At 50.0% G+C, this 23,704-nt stretch overlaps 7 protein-coding genes across 7 annotated transcripts; 3 read left to right on the plus strand and 4 right to left on the minus strand.

Annotated features, from left to right (window-relative positions):
- Window positions 1-408: 408 nt before the first annotated feature.
- Window positions 409-1,365, plus strand: N7484_003106 (Dcp1 family protein; the record flags this gene model as incomplete). The annotated part of the gene is made up of 1 exon (XM_057113526.1): window positions 409-1,365. The coding sequence occupies one exon, from the start codon at window positions 409-411 to the stop codon at window positions 1,363-1,365; it is 957 nt and encodes a 318-aa protein (XP_056973666.1).
- A 560-nt stretch (window positions 1,366-1,925) lies between these two features.
- N7484_003107 (bifunctional triacylglycerol lipase/ester hydrolase) lies at window positions 1,926-3,251 on the minus strand (the record flags this gene model as incomplete). Its single annotated transcript, XM_057113527.1, has 4 exons — window positions 1,926-1,987; window positions 2,048-2,283; window positions 2,350-2,534; window positions 2,595-3,251. The coding sequence occupies 4 exons, from the start codon at window positions 3,249-3,251 to the stop codon at window positions 1,926-1,928; spliced, it is 1,140 nt and encodes a 379-aa protein (XP_056973667.1).
- Window positions 3,252-4,078: 827 nt separating this feature from the next.
- On the minus strand, window positions 4,079-7,298 carry N7484_003108 (SMEK family protein; the record flags this gene model as incomplete). Its single annotated transcript, XM_057113528.1, has 8 exons — window positions 4,079-4,657; window positions 4,713-5,146; window positions 5,219-5,386; window positions 5,438-6,565; window positions 6,642-6,688; window positions 6,752-6,833; window positions 6,898-6,994; window positions 7,185-7,298. The coding sequence occupies 8 exons, from the start codon at window positions 7,296-7,298 to the stop codon at window positions 4,079-4,081; spliced, it is 2,649 nt and encodes an 882-aa protein (XP_056973668.1).
- A 1,058-nt stretch (window positions 7,299-8,356) lies between these two features.
- Window positions 8,357-9,764, plus strand: N7484_003109 (DUF914 domain membrane protein; the record flags this gene model as incomplete). Its single annotated transcript, XM_057113529.1, has 3 exons — window positions 8,357-8,565; window positions 8,638-8,828; window positions 8,887-9,764. The coding sequence occupies 3 exons, from the start codon at window positions 8,357-8,359 to the stop codon at window positions 9,762-9,764; spliced, it is 1,278 nt and encodes a 425-aa protein (XP_056973669.1).
- Window positions 9,765-11,002: 1,238 nt separating this feature from the next.
- Window positions 11,003-12,738, minus strand: N7484_003110 (uncharacterized protein; the record flags this gene model as incomplete). Its single annotated transcript, XM_057113530.1, has 5 exons — window positions 11,003-11,736; window positions 11,901-12,125; window positions 12,185-12,289; window positions 12,517-12,573; window positions 12,651-12,738. The coding sequence occupies 5 exons, from the start codon at window positions 12,736-12,738 to the stop codon at window positions 11,003-11,005; spliced, it is 1,209 nt and encodes a 402-aa protein (XP_056973670.1).
- Window positions 12,739-16,269: 3,531 nt separating this feature from the next.
- Window positions 16,270-19,784, plus strand: N7484_003111 (uncharacterized protein; the record flags this gene model as incomplete). The annotated part of the gene is made up of 3 exons (XM_057113531.1): window positions 16,270-16,870; window positions 16,946-17,017; window positions 17,092-19,784. 3 exons carry the CDS (start codon window positions 16,270-16,272, stop codon window positions 19,782-19,784), a joined length of 3,366 nt encoding a protein of 1,121 aa, XP_056973671.1.
- A 1,631-nt stretch (window positions 19,785-21,415) lies between these two features.
- erg1 (squalene monooxygenase erg1) lies at window positions 21,416-22,843 on the minus strand (the record flags this gene model as incomplete). Its single annotated transcript, XM_057113532.1, has 1 exon — window positions 21,416-22,843. One exon carries the CDS (start codon window positions 22,841-22,843, stop codon window positions 21,416-21,418), a length of 1,428 nt encoding a protein of 475 aa, XP_056973672.1.
- Between the last annotated feature and the right edge of the window lie 861 nt (window positions 22,844-23,704).

The following is a 23,704-nucleotide window of genomic DNA, read 5'->3' on the forward strand; positions in this document are numbered from 1 at the left end:
CCAGTGCAATAAATGGTGAACGCGATCAACGGGTAATGAATTGGGTTGTAGAGTTTAGCACGACGGGGTTCGGAAAGCAAGCAGGTGCATTATGCAGGATAGCTGCTCTAGGAGAGTAGTAGCACCGCGGAAAAGAGGGCAGCACAAATTTGGTAAAAGGAAAAGAAAGACAGGAGCCTGTCCAAGCACCAGGAAGCCCCCTAGCGGATAGAATAGAAGTTGGAAACTGTGAAATAGGAAGAAACGCGACGAAACGCAAGTTGGAGGAACCCGATGACGATATGTCTTATCGGTCTTATCGATTGACCCGCAATCAGCAACCCATCACTCATCTCCAAACTTCCCGACTCAGCGAACGACTCAGCGACCTCACCCTCTCTATTCCTTTCCCCCTCGACCACCGCCACCATGAGGCGCGATCCTGGATTTTCGAACCGCAACGCTAACCGACCTGAATCAGGATACCAGAACAACCACAATAACGCCCACACCGACTACGAGTCTGACAACGCGTATCTCTCCGATATGCCTCAAAAACCTGCCCCACCCCTCCGCTCTAATGAAGAGCTCAACCTTCGCGTTCTCCGTACCCACAATGCTGAGATAACTGATGTCATCTCTCTGGCCAACTACGCCGTCATCTACGCCTTCAACCCCCACTCAAAGACCTGGGAGAAGACCAACACCGAGGGCACCCTGTTCGTTTGCTCGATGACTCCGGGTCCACTTGGTGAAGAACGCTTCACTGTTTTCCTTCTGAATCGTCGCAGTGCTGTTAACTTCCAATCCCGCCTGACTCACGGTGACAATGTGGAATTGACTCCGGAGTATGTCATCCTGAAGGAAGTCAGTGATGAAGATGCTGAGGAGCGCGTTTGGGGTATCTGGATTTACTCTGAGGACGAAACCTCGACCACCAACACTCGCCTTGTGAACGCCAAAGTCATCATGGAGTGCGCTAGCCGTGCTGGCAACAGCCTGAAGGATGCAAAGGAACGCATCCAGGCTATGCGCCAGAATGAACTCCACATCGCTGCTGCTGCTTCAGAGACTCAGGCCACTCCCAATGAGAACCTCCAGGGTGGTGTCTCGATGGGCCGTACCATGTCACTGAAAGACATGTTTGGGCAGCAACGTGCGCAGGATGATGAGTGGAGTGTTCGTGCGCACCATGAACAGCTCCAGTTCCAGCCTCACCCCCAGCCTCAAGCCCCGACCCAGCCCGGATATGGCTACCACATGCCTCTGGCACACCAGCATGCTTCCCAGGCAGGTGCGCCTAACCCCCCAGCTCCGGCCCAGGGAATGCCCGATGTCCTCGGCGATCTCTTCCGTCGCGCGGGACTTCAACCCCAGCAACAGTAAATGTTGCTGTCGCTCCATGCGATTTATCTTATTTGCTTTTATTATCATCTCGAGGTCATTTGATGGCGCATGATTTATCTTGATTGTTCTACGGCATATCATCTAGCGTTTTTTTTGAGCCATCGGACTGAATGGGGTGGCGTTGCTTTGCTTGAGATACCCAGCAGGTATGCATTGCACAATGGTGGGTTTGATTCACATGTATACTTAAGAGATTAATTCACCTCCATTTAAAAACTCATCACACTCCCAACGCACCTAAGTTATTCAGTTCACTACTTGAACGTTCTAATATTCCCTTGCATTTTCGCGGTATATTCCGCTTCCGCGGGAACAGACAATAATCATTCTGAGCGGCGAAGGTGACGAGCCGAATAAGACCCTGTTGCCTGATATGGCTCCTATCAGTTCTTAAGCCATCGTATAGTCCTGGAGAGCATTAGAATTAATTGTCTATTCTCATCCATGTAAGCTACACAGTTGAATGGTTTTTCGGATTCTAGATATCGATTCCTGGAACTTCAATGGCCAAGACACCTGTTCCAGGCGCACAGTTGGGCTTAATCCTGTACAATACCCTGTATCATGTTTGCAACCTTCCGAGCCATGATATCACTATGCTCTAGAAGAACATCACTTAGTAAAGTCTCATATCAGAACCATAAAGACAACCACAACTTACTTAGACAAAATGCGTGCGGCAATCCCTCCTCACAAACAAACATCTTAGGGCCTAACCCTTCCTCTCGTCCTCTCAATGCAATAACTTCGTCTCGAGTCTTCTCTGCGACCCAATGATCATTCTTTCCAAAATAAAAAAACAGGCGTGTTGTAGGCTCAGGTCCGCACCCAACGCCCCAAACGTCATCTGTCCATTTATCCGATGTGATAGTACGCATTTCATGAGCTGCCATATGTCTGTCGAGAACATTAGTACACACCACGTTGAGAATATTGATATAACCAAAAGTGGACATAACATACAATGCTTGTCGTACACCACCAGAACTCTTCAAGAACGCAAGCGTAGTCTCGAGGCCATGAGCAGGCGGATCTTTCATCACCGACCGAACGACGGATTTTAAAGTCGAGGATGGGAGGACTGAGGTTAATATCCGGGCGAAGAAGCTCACAATAAGAGCGAGATGTGGGAGAAATGATAGTAGAGTCTGTAAAGCACAAAGCTTAGTGAATGGCAATTCCCATCAACCTTGAAATACGACACTGACCGTCAATTTCTGGCCAGATGGCGAGTGCGCAATGTCCTTTACTGTTGGAAAGAGCATAACGCCGCCGATAATGTCGAATGAACTGGAAGAGCTAGAGTCTGCATGACCGGTTGCTGACCCGGTAGAGGAAAGGGCCTCTATATTCGGTATGCCCTCCCTATGTCTTCTCAAGATCTCCATAGCAATATATGCGCCGACGGAGTGCCCAATGAGAATGACCTTCTGTTTCGGCGCTGGGGTCGAAGGATCGGATCCAAGCTTCGGTTCGCCGGCATCGTCGGCAGAGATTCTTTTATTCCCATGCATCAAATCCACGAGCTTCCGGTGTACGAATCGAATCTGGCCTTCAAGATCGTACAAGTGATTCTTGTTATGCCCTTCCTTGGCATTTTGAACACTTTCATGCTTAGCAACTGGTGGAATCTCGAAGCCACCGAGACTGCACCCGTATATCTGGAAAGAAGTCTTTTTTGTGGTGTTTTTAGTCTCGATCTGGGGTTGGGACTCGTCGACCAGGTTCTGCGCCAGCAGGGATAGGAATGGGTGGTAGTATCCGATCAAACCTGGATTTCCAGATACGAAGAAAACGGTAGTGTCTGACTCTGACTGCGCACCTGTATAGGTGCAAAAGGTGTTCTTTGTGATTTGGGGTTCCATGACTTTGACAAGAACCAGAATAAGTTCGTACGTTTAGCAGACTATCACCTGGTAAATTATTGAGGGCCCCCATACAATGTTTCGAATCGTATTGAGATATGGATTGTTTGAGCACGTTGTAGGGTGCAGATACCTTGCTATACCATCGAGCAGTTGTCGTTGACGCACGGTACCTGAGGTCGATGTTAAGGTGTAAGGTGCAAAGGCGGTTGCGGAGCTGAGTGGATCCCCGTGTGAACCGAGCTCCATGCAGCACTAATAAGCTACGAGCTACTACTGTACGAGATACGAGTACCACATTTTATATAGATGCAAGCAAAATGACCTTGGAATGCAAGTGTATTGCAATAGTTCCTGACTCCATATCCCCCAGCCCAAAGCTCCTCCCCTAAACCGCCCCCGGTTTCTAAATCCCAAATGAAAAATAAAATAAATGTTAAAAAAGAACAAGAGGGTCCGAGGATGGATCCAATGCATTGATTGCCCAGACGCCGACAGAGCGCAATGTACAGCATTTCGTTCCCTGCCCCCGCCATTGAGAAAAACCGCAACACTGCGGGTATCATACCGCTGTGAAGTGCCAGGTTCAAGAACGAGAGGCAAGGAAGAAACAAAAAAGGCGCAAAGAGAATATAAAACGAAGTTCGCCAAATAGCAGCACGTAAAATGATAGCAAAGTAGAAAGCTCAAGAAACACAAGCATCGAAGCTGCGCTGGATGGTATCTACCTCATCAAAATGAGTAGGTGAGGTGGCTGCAGTGAAGAATCGCTGCTGAAGTGGGAGAATCGATTTGTGGGCCGACTGCATAGTTTGAACCAGGGTTTATCAACTGTCTCCCTCGCCTTTGCTGTCGTCTCGATTCTCCTTCTCATTGGCTTCATCGGAAGTATCTGTTGTGCACGATGTGTCGGCTTCTGAAGAAGTAGGCTTGGTCGGTCCTAAATTGATAGCAATTCTCTTGGGTGCCGCGCTGACACTCGCTAAAACCCCCGATCCGGACTTTTCGGCTGCGCCAATTGGTGCAATCGATAAACTCTTCTTCCGATTTAGGATCCCAGCGCTAGAATTGCTACTTGTTGAGCTTCTACGCTTGGGCCCTGCAGTGAGCTTCATTAGCTCATCATCATCTTCCTCTTCACGACGACGCTTCTCAGCGAGTCGTTCGGGAGGTGTCTGGGCGGGCGAGGTAGGCGCAGAGACAGCAGCGTCAGGACTGGTTTCATTTGTAGCATCTGTCGTGACCAACACTTCGGCCCGTTGGGTTTGCTCCGCGAGGGCTTCAGGTTTAGTGTCCATGACATCCTCGTCATCATCATCAGGGTAGTCAACCAAAGGCTTGACCATCAAAGTAGCAGAGCCATTGGATGTACCAGCAGCAAGGGCTCCACGAGTATCCTGTGGCCACTGTAGTTCGGTCAGTTTGAAAAGTTCCCAAAAGCAATCTAGCAAGACGTCTTACATCATCTTCATCGTCGGATGTACCAAAGTAATCTTCTTCGGCGGCATCCATCTCCTTCACTCCCTGCCAACGCTGACCATTCAGCGGCATCCTTCGTGATGTGCTGTCATCCTCATGGCCAAATAACGGATCTGCCTCTCCACCATACCCTTGCATTTGATCGTAACGAAGAATCAAATTCAGGAATGTGTCGACGTAGGTGATGTTTGCAAGCTTCTCCCGGTACTTCTCTACCACATGAATAATAAATGGCTTGATGTTTTCCCGTTTGATAAACTCGAAGAGCTCGAGGCAGGCGGAGTTGAGTAGGTTGTCACGAGGCATTGTTTCATATACAATATCGAGGATCAAGCCGAATGTATTGTTGTGCGTCATGAGAGCTTGGTAAAAGGTATCTTGAAGACTGATCAACGTGCGGAAGAATTTGAGGGCGACTATTGAACACCAATGTTAGCTTGAACCCTTGAGTACAAAAAGGAACTGCTCAGGTGATTGAGCTGCCTTACCCAGCTTCAGAGATTTTTGAGGGGCCGTCAGAAGCTGAGCGACCCGAGGCGCAAGAGATTCACTGTGGATCGCATTGCGCGTGCGGAAGAGATGTTGACGGACGAAAAAGGTAAGTATATCAGCAAGATGCGAGTAGAGCGTGACTTCTTGGAACGTCAAATCATTAACTGCAGAAAAATGTTAGTTGGATGGCTTCAACCGAAAAAGGAAACACTTACGGGTAGCACGGTTGGCAAGTTGTTTGAGCGGTTGAAAGAGCCGCTTAGAAGAATCATCGAAATGCTGTTGGACAAATGCATCTGAGAGCATATTGGTAGGTCGGATTTTGAAATAATCGGGTCCAGCCCGGGCGAGCGGATCCTGCAAGGGTATCTGGGGGTCAAGCAGGATCTTAATAGCATCAGCTAGTTGACTTTTGACTCCTAGGTCAGTCTCGGCATGGAGCAGGTCAATCAAGGTATCTGTGAGCGGTGTCTTCTTTTCATTGACAGCCTTGAGCATGTATCCCCGCATCATCACCGGGTCGTGGTCCAGTAATGCTACCAGAATATCAATGCCTGTCGTGCGCATAGCTGGGTTCGGATGTTTCACTGCGAAGGCAATCACCGCGAATAGGCCGTGGTTAATGAAATTGGCAAATAGCTGGGCTCTTGATGGACCTTGGAGATTCTTCGCAATTGCCGCGCACTGGTGCAAGAATTGTACAGCATCATCTTTGCGCTTGGAGTTGGTGTTTCTGGGATCGAAGACGGAAAAGAGTTCTCGGAGGAAATGTCCGTTGGTCTGGATGTGGTTCACGATTTCCATCTGGTTGAAGAAAATCAGGGAGTTCAGTACAGAGAAAGTCGGGTCGTCCAAAATCCGGGCCAAAACCACGTCCTTCAGGTATTGCAAGCGCCATGTACTCCGAATCTTCCTGCGGATAATCGGGTCGTTGATAGGGACGACTTCTTTATAGCGGGTCTGGTCTGCGAGGTATTGTCGATGGTTTGCCTTGTGGGTGGGAAATTCAGGATCATATTCTAAAGCTCCTACCACTCCCAGGATAATATGGTCGGCGACGACAGTTTCGATGATGGTGTTATCGTTCAATAAGATGAGGGATTTCATGATGTTGCAGAGATGGTGCAGATCAGTCAGGCTCTCCAAGTCCTCAGCCATGTCCACTAAAGGAACTAGCTTGGCAATGTACTCATCGCGGATGATAAACTTGGACAGCGCATCGCGACCTGGTTGTGTCATACTCGCCGACCGCACAATCTGCTCCATTTCACCTAGGTTTCGAAGTTCGGGCGCAGGTAGTGTGATGGAGTGGTAGCTATCCAAGTCGTCGGAAAGAGCGTCATCTGCAGCAAAAAAACACATCCAAGTCAGACACGCACGTAGAGGGGAGATAAGAAACATATGAGTAACCAAACTTACCGGCCGCGGCCAAACTGAGATTCTGTTGAACAGCATTTACAAATTCCCTTGTCGGATGGTCAGTTCCGAAGCACGCGCACACATCTCTAGTACCTTTCAGGAATCCTCACCAAATCTGCGCACATCCTTCTGCCTCTTGAAAGCTGAGTGCCATATCCGTCCCGCTCTGTTCCGTCCAGACGATCAACGTCTCTGATTGCGCAGTCAGTAAAAAGCAGATCCTTCGGTGATACAGACGCGGTTGTGGGACAGAAACCTTGCTGTTTTTGATAGCCATCCTCCTTGGAAATCCGCGTTTCCAGCAGTACGCGATTAGGCTGGTCTTCGGACTCGACAAATATTCGGGGTTCCTCCTGCAGAAAGAAAAAAGAAAACACGCGAGTCAGCCACGCGGTTCAAACTGTTCCGGGGAGAGGTGCGGGTGCGGATGCAGGATTGTCGTAATGCGCGGGAGGAACATCCAAGATCAAGCGCGCGCGGCCAAGCGCACGCCATCACCGTGCGCCCGGATGAGTCGAGCTTCCAGGAAGAAGACAAGCTTACCTCCAGTATGTGACCGCTACAGAAGCCGGTGCCGCGATCAAACCAGTCATTATCCCTCAGTTCGTAGACCTTGACCCGTTTGCGACCGTCGGGCGGCGTGAGGTCCAGCGCCATGATCCGGCGAGAAAAGGGAGGGCACTTCACTCCGGGGCCTCCAGTATGAGCATGCGCCGGTTGCGAGGCCCTAGGAGATACCGAAGATGAGAATGGTTGGGTAGGGGTCGGGGGTGGAGATGATGGAAGAGTCTGCGGAGGGGATGACGATCGAAGGGAAAGGTTGGGTTTGTGAAGGGGGAGGATCCACCTGACGGGAAGGGCCTCGGCCAGTTTTCTACCTTTGCTTGTTATTTCTTCGCGCTTTCTATATTAGATGTGATTCTGAGGTGTTTATGGAGGAGCTCGTCCAAATATTCCAAATCTTTGAGAACTTTAAAAAAGAAGGTACCTGACCCACGATGGGGAGGAGGGAAGAAACGCCGCAGCTAACACGCGACCGGGAGAAGTGGACACTTCCGGATCTTCCAGAATCCTGGAAACTTCCTTGATATGAACACATCAAGGGACTGGAATGCCACATGTGCATTGGGACTTTATCGCCACTATCTATCAATCGAAGGTCCAAATTTATCCATCTAGAATTAAGGTAGATCTCCATGCAGTACGGGGAAGAAGCGGGAACCAGGAGGAAATTAACCTCCGGCATCGAAGCTTCGATCCATATTCTGCATCCCAGCACCAAAATAGTAATGAGGTAAGGGGATTACCCGTATAGATTACCCAAGGCTGCAAGGCAGTCACAGACAGGATCGGACTGTTCCGCTCTCGAAAGCTCGGGCCCTGTCACCGCCCCCACCGCCCAATCACTGATTGGGTAGCCACCGCATGGCAGATTCTTATCGACGCCTTCCCGATGAGGAAAGGTTCCAGACCGGCGTGGTCTTGGTAGCTTTTTTTCCTTGGCCAGCTTCTTGTTTTCCCTTTTCTACGCTTCCGTGTCTGTGTGTGCGCTAAAGACGAGCGACTTCTGGGGGTTTTGCGCTCGTTTCGATTATAAAGCTCCCTCTTCTTAGATCTATACCGCAAGCGGCCTGATCAGTGCGCCTCTGCATCTCTTTTTTCTGCAAACCCCGCTTTGCTGATCAACATCGCCTCAAATCTTCAACTTTGGGACGATGTCGGACTCCAAGAACCAGGTTGCCGTCCAGGCGACGGCTTCTAACGCCAATTCTACCTCGTCGTCTCCTAAGGATACGGCGGAGGTGGTGGTGCAGAGCCAGCGCGATGAAGAGGCGCTGGCGCCGGCCGATCAAGTTGATACGCAAAAGAAGGGGTTCTTCGCCTACTTCAAGACCAAGGAGTTCTACATTGTGTTGCTTTTAGGGTGAGCACTATAATCATTAATAAACAGGGTTCCCTGGAGAAAGGAAAGTTACGGAAACTGATTGAAATATAGACAAGCTCTCGCTATTATGAACACTGCGACGAGCACCTTCACCACCCTACTCACCGAGGAGAATTGGTCTATTCCTACTTTTCAGACCATTCTCAACTACATTGTGCTTACCTGCATCTTCACCCCTTACACCATCTACCGTTACGGTTTCAAGGGCTGGCTCCGATTGATCTGGCGTGACGGATGGAAGTGTATGTCACAACCCCGTATCATCTTGCTCGCGCCTCGCCTCTAATTAGCTCATTACAGACATCATCCTCGCTTTCTGCGATGTGGAAGGAAACTACTTCATCGTGCTCGCATACGAATACACAACCATGCTCAGCGCCCAACTAATCAACTTCTGGGCCATCGTCGTGGTAGTCGTTATCTCCTTCCTTTTCCTGAAGGTCCGATACCATATTACCCAAATCGCCGGTATCATCATCTGCGTTGGTGGCATGGGTGTCCTCATTGCTTCGGACCACATCACTGGCACAAACGGTGGCGATGTTTCCTCGGGTAACCAGCTCAAGGGCGACCTTTTCGCCCTGCTCGGTGCCTCGTTCTACGGCCTCACAAATACCGCCGAGGAGTACTTTGTTAGCACTAGACCTGTTTACGAGGTTTTGGGCCAGCTTTCATTATATGGCGTCATTATCGACGGTGTGCAATCTGCCATCTTCGAGCGTGACAAGTACAACGCCAGCCACTGGGACGGTAAGGTTGGAGGCTACCTGATTGGATTCACAATTTGTCTGAGCATGTTCTACTGCCTTGCACCCACGATGTTCCGATTATCGTCCGCTGCGTTCTTTAACATCTCATTGCTTACGATGAACTTCTGGGGTGTGTGCATTGGTATCAAGGTCTTCCATTACCACATTCACTGGATGTACCCCATTGCCTTTGTGCTCATCATTGTCGGTCAATTGATCTACTACCTGGGACGTAGAGCATTGGCAGAGGCAAGGAAGCCCTGGTTGGGAGAGAACCAGGAGCGAGGTGTTAAGGGGTGGTTCACTGCGAAGCGACGTATTGAGCATGAAGTTCCCGGTGCTGTGCTAGAGGAGGATCGGGTCCAGGATCAGCAGGGCTCTGGTCACAGCACTTCGCACGCCGTTGATACCCATGTCAATGCTGCCTAGGTGTTTTTCTGGCCATCCGGCCATGACTGTTTAGATTCTTATGCATCCTTATGCCGTGTGACTATGGGCAGGTGGTGCAAAGTACATACGTGAAATGCCCTGAGCCCTGAGCCACGAGATTTATACGGATCTTTGGAAGGATCTATCTTTGGGATCTAGATTGAGGATGGGGTGGGGCTTGCTTTGCTATAATGCTTAATTGCTTAATTAACGACTGAAATTTGGATACGACCCTCTTTCGCGAGAATGGACGTCTGCCAAGTCATTGAATGGCCTTTATCTTACATAAATTACGCGCAGTCCACATTTCATATAAAGTACAACTGTTTGGAGTAGGGGCATTTCGACTATAAAGAAGATGGCTATGTACGCTAACTTCCAAGGTTTGAAGCGGTAGTAGATCAGATTGAACCTCATACTCATAGAAGAGATATATAAGCCTAAATAAACACCTCAAGAACTAACTACTTAAAGATTTTCGCCCCTTGATTCTCCCTCTTTCCCCATAGTATAGAAGAATAAAGTAAATATGAAGAAAGTGACAGTCATCCAATTCCAATGTGCAACCCGAACCCCCCCCCCCTTCTTGCCAGAAAATATAAGAGGATAGTAACAAATAATAGCCATAGATATCCATGGAGACATTGCAGATGAACAAGAACAAGAACACCGAGAAATGAAAAGAGTCCATGAGACACTTCCACCGAAGAACGAGCGCCATATCCCGACCATTTCACACGGGCCCCAGAATGAATAAACAAAATAAGAAAGCACTTTCTGACATCCAAAAAGACCAATCAAGACACCGGAAAACAACCTTATCTCAAGAGGGTATTTTTGTTCGTTTTCAAAATGATCCGGTCCGTGGACACCAATGTTGACTCCAGGAACCCAGTTGTGGTAAAGTAGCAGACCCCTGTCCCGCCCCAAGCCAGGTCAATCCAAATCCGAAAACTAAACCGCGGAAAATGTAAACGAAAACAACCTAGATCGAGAAAGGCAGAAGAAAAAAAGAGTAATCCTGCTCCCGCTGTCATGTATATACCGTTGTGATCAGAGAAGCACCGCACCCACGCAAATAGAGAAGCCATTTTGCTCACACAACGCCACGAAAATTATCAAAAAGAGGTCGAAAGGCCCCCAAAGCGAATGCATACCACATATAAAGCGCCGCCGTGAAATCCCTCAATGCGGAATCAAATGAAGTCATGGGTATGAATTTTTCGATTTATTGGCCTTCAACCCCACACTGAGGCCTGGACGCCGAGCCCGCTCTTCGAGCCCCAGACGCCACTGCCGTTGGACCAGCCGAGGCCCACACCACCGGCCGCCGGGTCCTTGGGGCCGGGGGCGTTGGCAGCAGCCGTGACAGCTGGGTTGGGGGCTGCGGATGTAGCACGTTCGTTTGCGTTGGCAGCGGCCTCCCCGGGAGTGAAGCCGTAGCCTAGGGACGAGGATAGTGGGGTTGTCGAACGCTTGTTCAGGGCCGAGTTAGAGGTGGGAGCAGTAGTCTGCGGTCCTACAGGTCGAGATCCGATGGGGCCGGTGCTCGGCTTAGCTGAAGCTTGACGAGACGAAGACAAGTCGGTACTGCCAGGCGATGAAGTCGAAGGGACGGACTGCTCGGGGAAGCTGGCGTTGATAGCCGAGCTGGGCGAGGATGTGCTATTAGCCCGAGAGCTAGACTGCAGACCGGGTGCACCGTCGGTAGCAGCGAGGACCTGGTTCAGACCGAATGGGTCCACACCCCGCGGGGACGCTCCACGAGCGGCCGACGAGGGGGTACCAGCAGCCTGGCTCTCAGGGCGAGAGTTGTCGTCTGGCAGGGGGCCAGGGGGGAAGAAAGCCGGGCTCTCATTGCCGTACAGAGCCCGGTGCTGGCGAGCCAGGAGGTCTCGGCGACTGTCTTCGCTCACGGCAGCTGGGCTGAGGGATCGATCGGATTTGTTTGCAGACATCTCGGCGAGGAGGCCTTTGGAGAAAGAAGATCACGTATTAAAAACCGCGCATTCAAAAGAACATGCCAAACCAATATATTATACAAGGCCGACGGATACATAGATGCAAAGAAAAAAAATGACGGGGGAATATAAACGTCAAGGAGAGAGAGAGAAAAGCAAACACGCTACCACGTACTTCGGTTGTACTGCTGCTCCTGATGATAGTTGCGGAGCTCCCGTTCACGCTGAGCTGCCATCCGTCGCTTCGCCTGCATCATCTGTTCTACTTCATTTGGGCGTCCCTGGTACCGCTGCGAGGCATAGAAACCCTGCGCATTGCCGGAGGGGGGCATTCGGGAGCCTTCGAACTCGCTCACCGAGTGGTGTCGCTGGGGGCCGCCATTGCCGCCCATACGAGGGTCTGCCACGGGGAATTCAAGTCAGATCAACGCCGCATCGATCGAGGGTACGTCCACATACCGTAGTCGGGATAGGGACGACCCATCATCATGGGCATCGAGTCCCGGCGAGGAGCATTCCACAACTTCCCGCTCTTGACGAGATTGTCGATCGCACGATCAATTTCTTCACGAAACATCACACGGTCAGCACACTGTTATTTTCCAAATCACACCGACCAAACCCCACAATTCCCCGGTCTTCGCTTGCCGAAATTCAAGTTGCACCACCAAAGTCGTCGGTCATTGTCCCCGTTCAGGCATCATGCTTATTTTTTTTTTTATCGAGGCGAAGCGAAATGAAACGGAATTGTGGGTTCGACCAACAGTTAAAATACGAGGATTTGAGCATACCGTCAAATTGAGACGAAAAGGCCGGGCTATCTTCGCGCTGGGAGACCGAGCTTGAGCCTGTTGCAGTAAAATAAAAGTATGAGTATGTGTGTTCCGGAGATTTTTGCGGGCTGGATCCAATGCATTGTGCATACCTGACCGAGACGGCGGCACGGGCTGCTCCCAGGAGACCTGGCGCGCAGCAGGAGCCTGCCAGCCCTGTGGTTCGTAGTACGAAGACATGGTCGTTTGAGAGGGAATCTTCGTTGGTCGAACGAGCGGTTCAGGGGGGTGGAAGCGGCGAAGCAGATGATCCGTCCGGTAGAGGCGATCTGTTAGATCCCCCAAAAAGGTAAGTTTTATTTTCCAGTGACAAGCAAAGTATGGTATAAATTTGTCATGTATCTGCAAATATAATGAATGGATCCTTAACAATTCTCCCCGGATACCAGTTCTTCGAAACTGGGAGAAAAGAAAATGGCCGTGGGTCCGGTGTCGGTGGAATCGGGGCCCGGAGGGAGTTTTTTTTCACGAGTAGGGGGAACAGCAACCAACACGAAAAAAGCAACTTACGGGAAAACAGGCCTCGTGGAGGGGAAAGATTTAGGATAGACCAGAGAGAAGAGGGGAAGAGACGAAGAAAATCGGAAAAGGAGATGAGGGTCCAGCCTATTTTGGGGGTGGATTAACCGGAGTTTGATGGGATTTTGATTACTGAGAAAAAAAAAAAAAAAGAAAAAGAGGGGAACACATAGACTTGTACAACTCTTCGCTCTACATTTGCCCCTCAATAATTGATTTACTTTCTCACACATGCAATTATTCAGAATGTACTTCACAGAGACAAGTTGCGCGGCAATTCCCGGCACAGTCTTGTTCGCGATTGGGGAACTTGGGTACACTACATGGGGTCACCGGAGATTGCACGGGGCGTGTCTAAGCGTTGCTACTTAACTCTGTATCTTTTCCAACTTGAACTTTCGCTTGCATAGAACAGTCTTCTCTTGCATATGTTGGAGACTAAAATGATACTTTGACTTTCCCCAAGGTAAATACCGTGGGAGTTCTTCCCCGCGTATACATCGGAAGTCATTGGTACTTTCTATCGGTGTGTCCCCACCAAGTCATTTATAACGTATGATCCTTGTTTTCATTCCCGGTCTATCTCGATCCTATATAGATCCGCTTTCCTACATGGTCAATGTGTGGATGACTCGGTTGACAAGGATCCAAGAGGAATGTGCAGTGATGACGATGTTCTAATGTACACTGCACTCGCCTGCAGCCCGCCAAGTATTCCCGTGACTCTGACGCTGCCAGCTGCGAGTGGACACGAGATTTCTCAGATGGAAACAGCGCAGCCTTCGGAATGCCCTCGACCCAGGGTATGGCCGACCCTCCATGCAGCAAGACCTAGGATCTCCCATGAATTCCAGAAGTATGGGAATCCACAAACCCGCAGAGCCCCTCATCCCTAAAGGAGAGGGGCACAATGCCTGTATGTACACACGAAGTACATTCCCAAAGTCCAATAACGAGTCTCTGTAGTAAGCCAACCGCAAAAGAGAGAAAAGCAGAGCACCCCACGGAGACCGGTAGCTACACTAGTCGTATTCCTGCCTGGAACACCGTCGTTGGCCCGTGCCAATGCACCAACGCATCCTCTCGGTCAATTCAGGAGGGTGAAGTGGGGCCCGGCCACCAGCATTTTATATTCTTCCGCAAGGTCCACCGGCCCCTCCTCGGATTGCAGGCCTGTTTCTGTACGATGTGCCCCTCTTATGTAGTCCCGGGTTGGACGGCCCGGATTAATTCCCAGACAACTGCATGTTATAGACATTTATGTCTCAAGGTGGGGCTGGACTCGGAGTGAATCGACATGGAATGAAACTATTGTATACCAGGTCCACTCAAAATGCCGAATGTTTGTATTTTCGTATGTATGATCCGATCAACCTGAAGATAATTAAGGATTTGAAAGAACCATGTCAAATTTCCCCAGAAACTTTAAACCTTCCGAGTCTCTGCTTAAGCTATGCCTAGGTGTGCTCTCCCCGGGAACTGTCAAGGTTTAAAAAGCATAAGAATCAGGAATGTTAACTTGTCGTTCAAACCCTCCGTGTATCACCATAGTAATCGCTCCCGATGTACTGTCATGCTTCGCGTTACCTTGAAGGTCTCGATCCTGATCAGGCCCGTTCGTCATACGTAAACTGGATCGGATTGGAGCTAATCTGGCACTTGGCGGAACACCAGTTGATAGAATCATGGTCTTATTCTGTTTCGCTCCCTCTGGCACACGGACTCAAATCACACGCTCAAAGTTCAACTCGGTGGAAGCCCAGATCACATCCATGGTTCTAGCACAGATTCCGTGTAAAAAGAAACAAAGAGTGTCTGCCAAGTGACATCTGCAAGATGACGAACTAAAGGGCTGGCTGAAGCCTGCCCAGGGTTAGGGGAGGTGGACAGTCCACAAGGTTCTTTCATCCGGATCTGATGGTCCAATAGTAGAGAGGTCCGTGCAAAAACAAAGGGTGTCTGAATAAGCGATACATGTAGCTCGAATTGAATATACGAGTTGGGGAGAGAACCTTGGAAGGCACCAGCTAGAGATCAACGAAAATGAATCTCAGACCAAAAGCACCTGGATTAGGTTATAGTGTTTCCCGCACGTGCTGGGACGCGCAAAATCGCGGGGCCAGCAGCCGATCAATAAGGGGGAAGGCACTTGATATCAATATCTCCGTTGCCGTACCTGCATGTCAGAGCTCACACTGCACCAGACTTGCCTGAAAGGGGGATGTGAGTTCAATGATGCTGAACCATCTGTCCAATAGGGGAAAAAGTGACTTTGAGAAATAAAGGCGTTAGTGGCTTTCATGGTCATCGCGTAGAGCATCTAAATAGTGCGCCCAAATTGGAAATAGGAGAGGGGTTGGCAGGGAACAGAAAGGTTTAGCTCAGGAGTAAAGAAGAGCTCAATCACTGGAACTTGGGCACTTCCCAACTTTGAATCAATTTGAAGCTGAAACATCAAGGGCTTTTCCTATATTAGAATTGGTGGAGTAAAGTTGACTTCCAAGTGGAAGTGCGGTCGGCACGTCTTTACCGCCGACAGGGGCTGACCTCTTGATCATCTTCACATCTCTCATAACGCAACGCGCGCCTGGTCTCTCCCCTTTTCTTCCATTCAATCGGAACCCCGGTTGGTTCCTTCGAATCCCACCACTTGTACGTCGTCTCCCTACCCGCCCACGTTCTCCCCTATTAATATCGTCTATAGAGACCTCCGCCGCCAACCCGAGGACCTCACTCCAAGAAGTGACCTCACCGTCTGTATTATTTGTTTTTTTTTTCTGACCCCCTGCTCCTGGTTGAAGCAATTTCCTTCATTTCTTGTTGTATTACTTGTGATCTCTTTCGTTCGTCCGGTCCTAAGGGAAACCAGCCGTGCTCGCCAATCCACAATTTGTGAACCATTGTTTGAGGACCATTGAAACCTCTTGTCCCGCACCACCTCAAAAGGCAAAACCACTTGCACTCCAAATTCCGCCTAACAGGAACGCAACGCGATTTTCACACCCGTGACAGCGAAAGCGTCTTTGAGACGAATTGTGGATCGTTTTCATTGGACTTCATTGAGTGGAACCCGGAGGGGCTGTCCTGAGTGTGGTGGGTGTGGAAATCTAAATCTCAGCCGAGTCGCTCGCCGAGTCAGAGAAAAAAACCTCCCCCATCCCAAACAACCAACCTGGTGTTGAAAATTGCTATATGGTCTCTCATATCGATGGGAATACCAAGTGTTCCCACCAGCCTGGTGACATCGCACCGATAGCATCGGATCAGCCTTCCACCATGGCAGCATGGAGTCCGCAGACCGATGCGCCTGACCCTCGAGAACGTCCTGCATTAAACTCCCAGCAATCGAACTCCCTCCCCTCAACCCCTTACCAACATGCGCGCAACCTCTCTTTCCACTCCCGGTCGCCGTCCCCCGTCCGCGGAAGCACCTCACCTCGATCGACCCACTCCGAGTCGACCCATCTTCCTCGGAAACCGCTCGGGGCTTGTAAATATGAAACGGCAATGTCTTTCTTCCGAAGACGAATACCATATAATCTTGGAACGGATATATTGCCGGAGGAGAAGGAGGGCTTGAAAGAGAAGTTAGAGCCGGAGGAGGAGCAGAAAATGACGACAGACATAATGGACCTGTACGATCGATTATTACCGTCCGCCGAGAGTGACGATCGAAAGCGGCAGCTGGTACGGAAATTGGAGAAGTTGTTCAACGACCAGTGGCCCGGGCATGAGATCAAGGCCAATGTGTTTGGTTCGTCGGGGAATAAGTTGTGCTCAAGTGACTCGGATGGTACGTTAACCACCTGGGATGGAAACCGCTGCGCCTCAGAAGGGAGAGCTGGACAGCCAGGCTGACTCGGAACAGTTGACATTTGCATCACAACCAACTTTAAGGAACTGGAACATGTGTGTTTATTAGCGGAGGTTTTGGCGAAGCGTAAGATCGCCCTTGGGGAGAGGCATCGTGAACCGCGGAGTTGCGACTTGGACTGAACTGACCGGATGGAACAGATGGAATGCAACGAGTTGTCTGTGTTTCGCATGCGAAAGTGCCGATTGTGAAAATCTGGGATCCGGAGCTAAAGTTGGCATGCGACATGAACGTCAATAATACCCTGGCTTTGGAAAACACTCGCATGATTCGGACGTATGTTGATGTTGATGAACGGGTTCGGCCATTGGCGATGAGTGTCAAGCACTGGACAAAACGTCGAACCCTCAACGACGCCGCCCTGGGAGGCACATTAAGCTCATACACCTGGATCTGCCTGATTATCAACTTTCTGCAGACCAGGAACCCGCCGATTTTGCCTAGTCTTCAAGCACGCCCTCACAAGAAGAAAGTAACGTCCGATGGTTTAGTTTGTTCATTTGATGATGATTTGAAGGCATTGAACGGGTTTGGGCGAAAGAACAAGCAATCAGTGGGAGAGTTGTTCTTTGAGTTCTTCCGGTATTATGGGCATATGATCAACTATGAGCAGAACGTCATCTCCGTGCGGGAAGGTACTTTGATCTCAAAAGAGGGTAAGGGCTGGCACTTGCTTATGAACAATCGCCTCTGCGTGGAAGAACCATTCAGTATTTCTCGGAACTTGGGCAATACGGCTGATGACACGTCATTTCGGGGTCTGCATTTGGAACTAAGGAGGGCGTTCAAGTTCGCTGCAAAGGGCGATTTGGATGGATGCTGCGAGCAGTACGAGTTTCCCAAAGAAGAAGAGCGGACTTGGGAACGACCTCCGCCTCAACCAAGACCGATCATCGCTGCACCCACCCGTGGGGGTCAACGAGGTGGACGTGGAGGTGGCCGGTTCCCCCATCAGGGCTACCGAGGAGGAATTGGTGGTCGTCGGACCTCCAACACGGGGAACAAGGGCAATAGTACCTTCAGGCAGCCGAGTACGACGAATGCAAATGACCTGTCTTTACAGGCCCAGCAGCAGGCCCAGTACCTGTTGCACAATGAGCTTTATCAGCAGATCCAGCTTTTGCAGGCACAAGAGCAGGAATTGAGGATGCAGCTACACAACCAGGCACTGATCACTGGGCGCCCTCCACCGGTGTTCCTCCGCCAGTCATTATTCCCATTCGCCGTACCTCAGCAACCTGAATTCTCTGCGGATGAGGACTCAAGGTCAAGATCTGGAACGGTGAATCATCCGCCGCTTACTCCCTCACATCGGCCACATCAACCCTTCTTCGCCCCAACCTATGCTTCAGTCAGTGCTTCTGGCACACAGGGAAGCTCTACGAATCCTTCATCGCCTTCTACGACTGCCGCCGTTCCTGATCTTCGCCGAAGCCCCCGAAGATCATCTGCTGTAAGCGCTTCAGCTAAGGGATCTGGATCTCTTCGGGCGCAGTCGCAACCTGCTCGACCGCAAGATTCACCGTCTTCGCAGACCTTCCCACCTCTTTATACGATTCCACAGCTCTTGGACACTTCCTTAGGCTCCACGCAGCGCCCAGCTCCAGAGTCATCAGAAGGCGGAGAAGGCAGTAGCGATGAAAATACGATGGCGCCAAACAGCCTCCCCAGTAACGAGTCTCGCTCTGGCTCGGTAGATGAAAACCGGCCACAAGATCTCATGGGATATCTGGTCTCCCCTCAACAATTGCAGGTCTATCAACAGAACTCAATGTTGCCACCTTTGACTACATCTATGGGGTTGACGCTGCCAAATGGCTACACGGCTTACCTGCCCGTTCAGCAACCAGAATATAAATCCAGCGACTTTTCGTCTGATATCTCGGCACGGTCGGACCAAACTCCTACGATGACATCGAGGTCTTCGGTTTCCCAGCCACCGCCACGATCGGCTTCTCGTCTGGCACCCGCCGACCGTGGTCCTCTGATTGTAGATGGTTCGGTGCCACCCAGTGAACCGCGTGCGTCGTCATACACAAATGATTTGATAGACCCGTATACTGCCGTGACTCACTATACCTCCACATCGGATGATCATAATATCAATACGCCCGCCAGCTTTTCTGATTCACTGTCTCAGGACTTTCGAGATCCGGGCCCTTTCGAGTTGGAGCCACCATCCAATTTCATTCGCCCGTCGCAGTTTGAGGTACAACAGATGACAAACGGCAACGGTGAATCACAGTCGGATAAGATGAATGGTCAGCCTGAGCTTCTTGCTAGTCGATTGCAAAATTACCACCTGTCGAACGCGGAAAAGCTTGCTCAGACGCACGCTTCAAGCAAGACCTCTATTAATAAATCGAATACAGCGCACCAGTCAGGCAAAGAAACACATCAGCCGCCTCAGCCCAAGAACTCAGGATCATCCAACGACAAAGCCTCCAATGGGTCACATTCAAATGAGCCACGGCGGCAACCGTCCAAGCGGCGACCAAATGGTGGGGAGGCTTCTGAAAAGGCTAATGGTGTGAATCACAATCATAACCATCATCATGGCCATGCCCATAAGCCCAAGTCCAAGGGACGACACGATGCGTCACATAATCACTCGTCCAATGCGCCGAACGACTCCAAGGACAGGCATGGTGATCACCCACCTAAGAAAGCAGGCGGAGCCACCACGAACGGTACAACCGAGAACAGCCACGGATGGCAGACGACCAAGAAAAAGCACCGCAGGACCCCCAAATCATCTGCTGAGACTCGGAACGGTGTCCACAATGGCCCCGACCCGATTCCTGTAGATGAATCTTTGCGAAAAGGTGGCTGAGCATCGCAGTTTGGCTCTCTCCCTGAGGTGGCTCCCCTTTAAGATGACATCGGATGTTGAGTCATTTTTCGACAAAATCAAATTAAAAGCGCACGATCTGAACAAGTATCAATCAGTGGGAGACGCAGCAGACAAAATCTTGACTGTATTTTCCATCAAAGCATATCCACCTGGGAAGATCCTTCAGTTCTCTTCCTCTGTTATTATTAAAACGCCATCATTACGCCAAAGAAAAAGAAAACCCAGAAACGAACCCCATCCTCTTGAGGCAGTCAATCTGCCCAGAGCTCGATCGCCCGAAACTTATCTTTAAATGTCTTCCATCCTGACCGAATGTTTTCCTTTTCGTCCAATTTTCATTTCATCCATTTTCCGGTGTCAAGGCGGTTCGAACGGCAGGGGCTTGGGGACGCATATGCGAATTGCATCATATTATCATTATCATTCATGGCATGTCATTACCTATCATTGTCATTGCCTCTGGGGAAACCATTGGCCTGTTTTTGTGCTTGTTTCCTGGTATGTTGTCCATTTCTATATCATCAATCTTCTAGCAAAAACGATGCACTGCACGATCCGTTTCTCATTGCGAAGTTGTTTGGAGTTCTTTTGTGTTGAAAGGCTAGACCCGGTCTTGTTTTCTTGTTCTTTTCCTTCAACTACCACATCTTCCACTTCACCTTGCCTGTGACTGGGGTTATTAGGGTGCCATCCTTTCGGCTTTGTATAAAAGAGAATAACGTTGTCAATGAATAAATAACAAAAACATTCGAAAAGGGATATTCCTCGTTGCTTGATAGATAGGATGGAGTTGAAGATCCATATTCATGTAGTATTTATGGGTGTTGTGTGCCCACTTTATTGTAAGACTCGAAGCTTAGTGGGTGAAAGGGGAAAAAGGAGAGTCTTCCTTGAATGGGGATTTGTTGCTTGTCATATACCTATTTGGTCGCCTTATATGGCGCCATCGATATCGCCGGTCCCGTCACCTGCATGTGCCTGGGGTTGCATATGCTGCTTTGAGGCATCAAAATCATGATACAAGTCCTCCTTTACCTAATATATCACCTGAACAGCAGAAAGCAGCACCGGTCAATTGTTCTGTCTGTCCAAGGGGTATTCAAGCAAATTTAGTGTACATTCAAAATACAAGATTCAAATAACAGGACATAAGTGTACTCCAGGGCTGATACGTATAAACAAGGATTATAGAGCACATGCTAGGTCCCGAGGTACAGATATTCCTTATCTACTCAAGGTCACACCACTTTCCTTTCCCGGAATGTAGATGAGGATTCAATTATCATCTTAGAAATATAGTAGCATTGCGTCATCCAGACGAGAAATGATGGGATAGAATATAGTACATCAGTGATAGAGCAGTCCCAGGACTGCGAGAGATCTCGTGTAATATCTTTTTCTTTTCACATGGCCGAAAAAGCGGAAAGATAACAGAAGATGTGCAATTAATCACATAAGGGGTTGTATAGGCTCCGAGAAGTGAAACTGATATTAAGACAGTATGCCCGCCGCCGAGAAATCAGTTGAAAAAGGCAATAAAAACAATATGTTCATAAAGGTATGATATGGGGAGGGGTAAGGCATCTATTCCCATTTATGCAGATGCAGGGTCAGGAACAGAGCTCGGCGAGGATGTATGGGACGATCACGATGCAGGCTGTCCAGAAGACCATTATGGATTTGAAGGGGAACAGGAATAGTTGGGTTACTGGAGTTTCGCGGAATAGGACCCAGATGGAGAGGAAAGCGACAGTGAAGAAGTGGGCGACGAGGACGAGGGGTTGCTTGAGCAGACCTGCGAGCATCAACACAGGCTGGTCCACAGGTCCGATCTGGAAATAGCGGAAGCAGCCACGCTGTAGAGCCCGGAGGTTCACGTCATCGGCAGCAAACAACATGTACAGAGCTTGCGCAAGAATATTGATGACGGTCGAGGACTTCTTCCTCAGCCAGTGGAAACGAGAAAGCTGTTTCAGGACAAGCTCTGTGTCTTCGAAACTTGGCACAACTTCGGGACTAAGCAGGTCACGGATGAAGCACACGTCGTTCAATGCCACAGTCATTCCACCACCTGTCAGGGGGTGTCGCATGTTGAGCGCATCGCCTAGAATTATCAAGCCGGGTGTTTTGTTCGTGGAGGCAGGCAGGAACGAGTTCGGCATAGATCGTAACTTGTCCTTCTCCAATGCAGCCAAAAATGAGGGCTGCACCTCCTTCGGAAGGGAAGGCAGAATTGTGTTTCGCATGTAGCCCTTCACACCTCCATTTTTCACCGACGCGGGGGGAAAGTTATCCGGGATATCGATCAAAATTCGGGTCTCGTGGGTGCCGATCTGGTATATGAGGACCGGCGGGCTCTCGCTGAGAAGGACATGGCCATAGCAGGGGGAGGGGAGGGGAGCGTCGATCATTTCCAGGCCATAAAACTTGGATCGGCGCTTCGGGGCATGTTGGTGGTGGCCCTTGCGGAATTTCGAGTCGTACCCATCGGCGATCACGGTTTGCTGGCCAAAGTAGCAATCCTTCAAATCCTTCGTCACACACTCGACACCGAGGACCTGCGGCGACTGCGTCGAGGTCACCAGTCCTGTCGCCTTCGTCTCGACCACCGTTACGTTCGGACAAGCCAGCGCAGCCTGGCGCAGTTTCATGACGAAGCGGCCATGGTGGAAAGTGCGCCCCCGAGGCTCGGGCTCGGAGGAAGTCTCCCTAGGGTAGTTGAGGCGGACCGGCTCTCCATAGTATGCAATGTGATATCCCTTCACAGGAATCGCGTCAATGTCGTCCAGACACTCCAGCAGGCCCAGCTTTTCCAGTGCCTGCACGCCACCGGGTTGGAGCAGTTCGCCGACAATGCGATCGGGTTCTTTCATGGATGCCTCCAATAAGACCACGCTTCGCCCTTGTCTGCCTAGCGCGACTGCGAGGGCACAGCCCAAAATGCCGGCACCGACGATCACAACGTCGGCCTCGTGGTGTTCGAGGCGGCGGCGGGCAGCCTGAGATTGTACGGCATGGCCGTTGAGTTCGGAGATCATGGTGGAAGGCGAAAGTCTATGAGAGGAATGGCGGCCGTGGCCGCAGGGGCATTATTGAAGGGGTTTAAAAGGAAAAAATAGATTGGTTGAGGGGCGAGAGTGTATGGGCTGATTCATAGAAAAAGTTGGGAAAGGGGGCATGGCCTGACATGTGAAAGGAGCTCTCCGCCTTTGGTGATAAACTATACGAAGTAGATCTGAGTCTCCTTGACTTCCTCTGTCTCGCAACCAAGATCATTGCGCAATGTCTATTTTCTTCATTCGAAATCGCATGATTCTATTTCGCATGATTCTATTTTCAAGAAATTGGTTCTTTTGTCCATGATTCAACGAAGAGTTACGCCACATGGACTGATCCCCTAGGCTCTAGATGCTATTACAACCCAGGGTTCCCATTCTGCACATGCCCTAAACCGTCATTTGGCATAGTTACCATACACGCATAAACAACTGGGCTTGAACTATATCTGCTGGTTGCCTTTGCGATTCCGCCCGCATCGGCATGTTTGACAGCGCATGAAAAGACTAAGTGGTGGCCTGATCTGTAGGGCACCAATATAGAGTTACTTTCCGCCAACGCGAGGGAATAATTGAAGTATTGGCTGCATAACACTCTGCATGATGCGTGATAGAGCTCCGAGCGCTTTAATATGTCAATCTGATTATGAAAACTCAATTCAAAGGTGGGGGAATTTCCATGCGCGCCATTTACTATTAGATCATCAATAGTGGCCGTCTTCTGGTAGCGTACTCATAAGACTTTGAAACATCATTACATTCAGATTATACAGTCTGATCTATGCAAAAGCCGCGAGATGACTATGCACAGGCCAGCAAGTATATGCGAGTGCTTGAATGCTA

The sequence above is a fragment of the Penicillium longicatenatum genome (genome assembly GCF_028827895.1).
Source record: "Penicillium longicatenatum strain IBT 33135 chromosome Unknown contig_2_segment0_segment0, whole genome shotgun sequence".
Classification (NCBI taxonomy): domain Eukaryota; kingdom Fungi; phylum Ascomycota; class Eurotiomycetes; order Eurotiales; family Aspergillaceae; genus Penicillium; species Penicillium longicatenatum.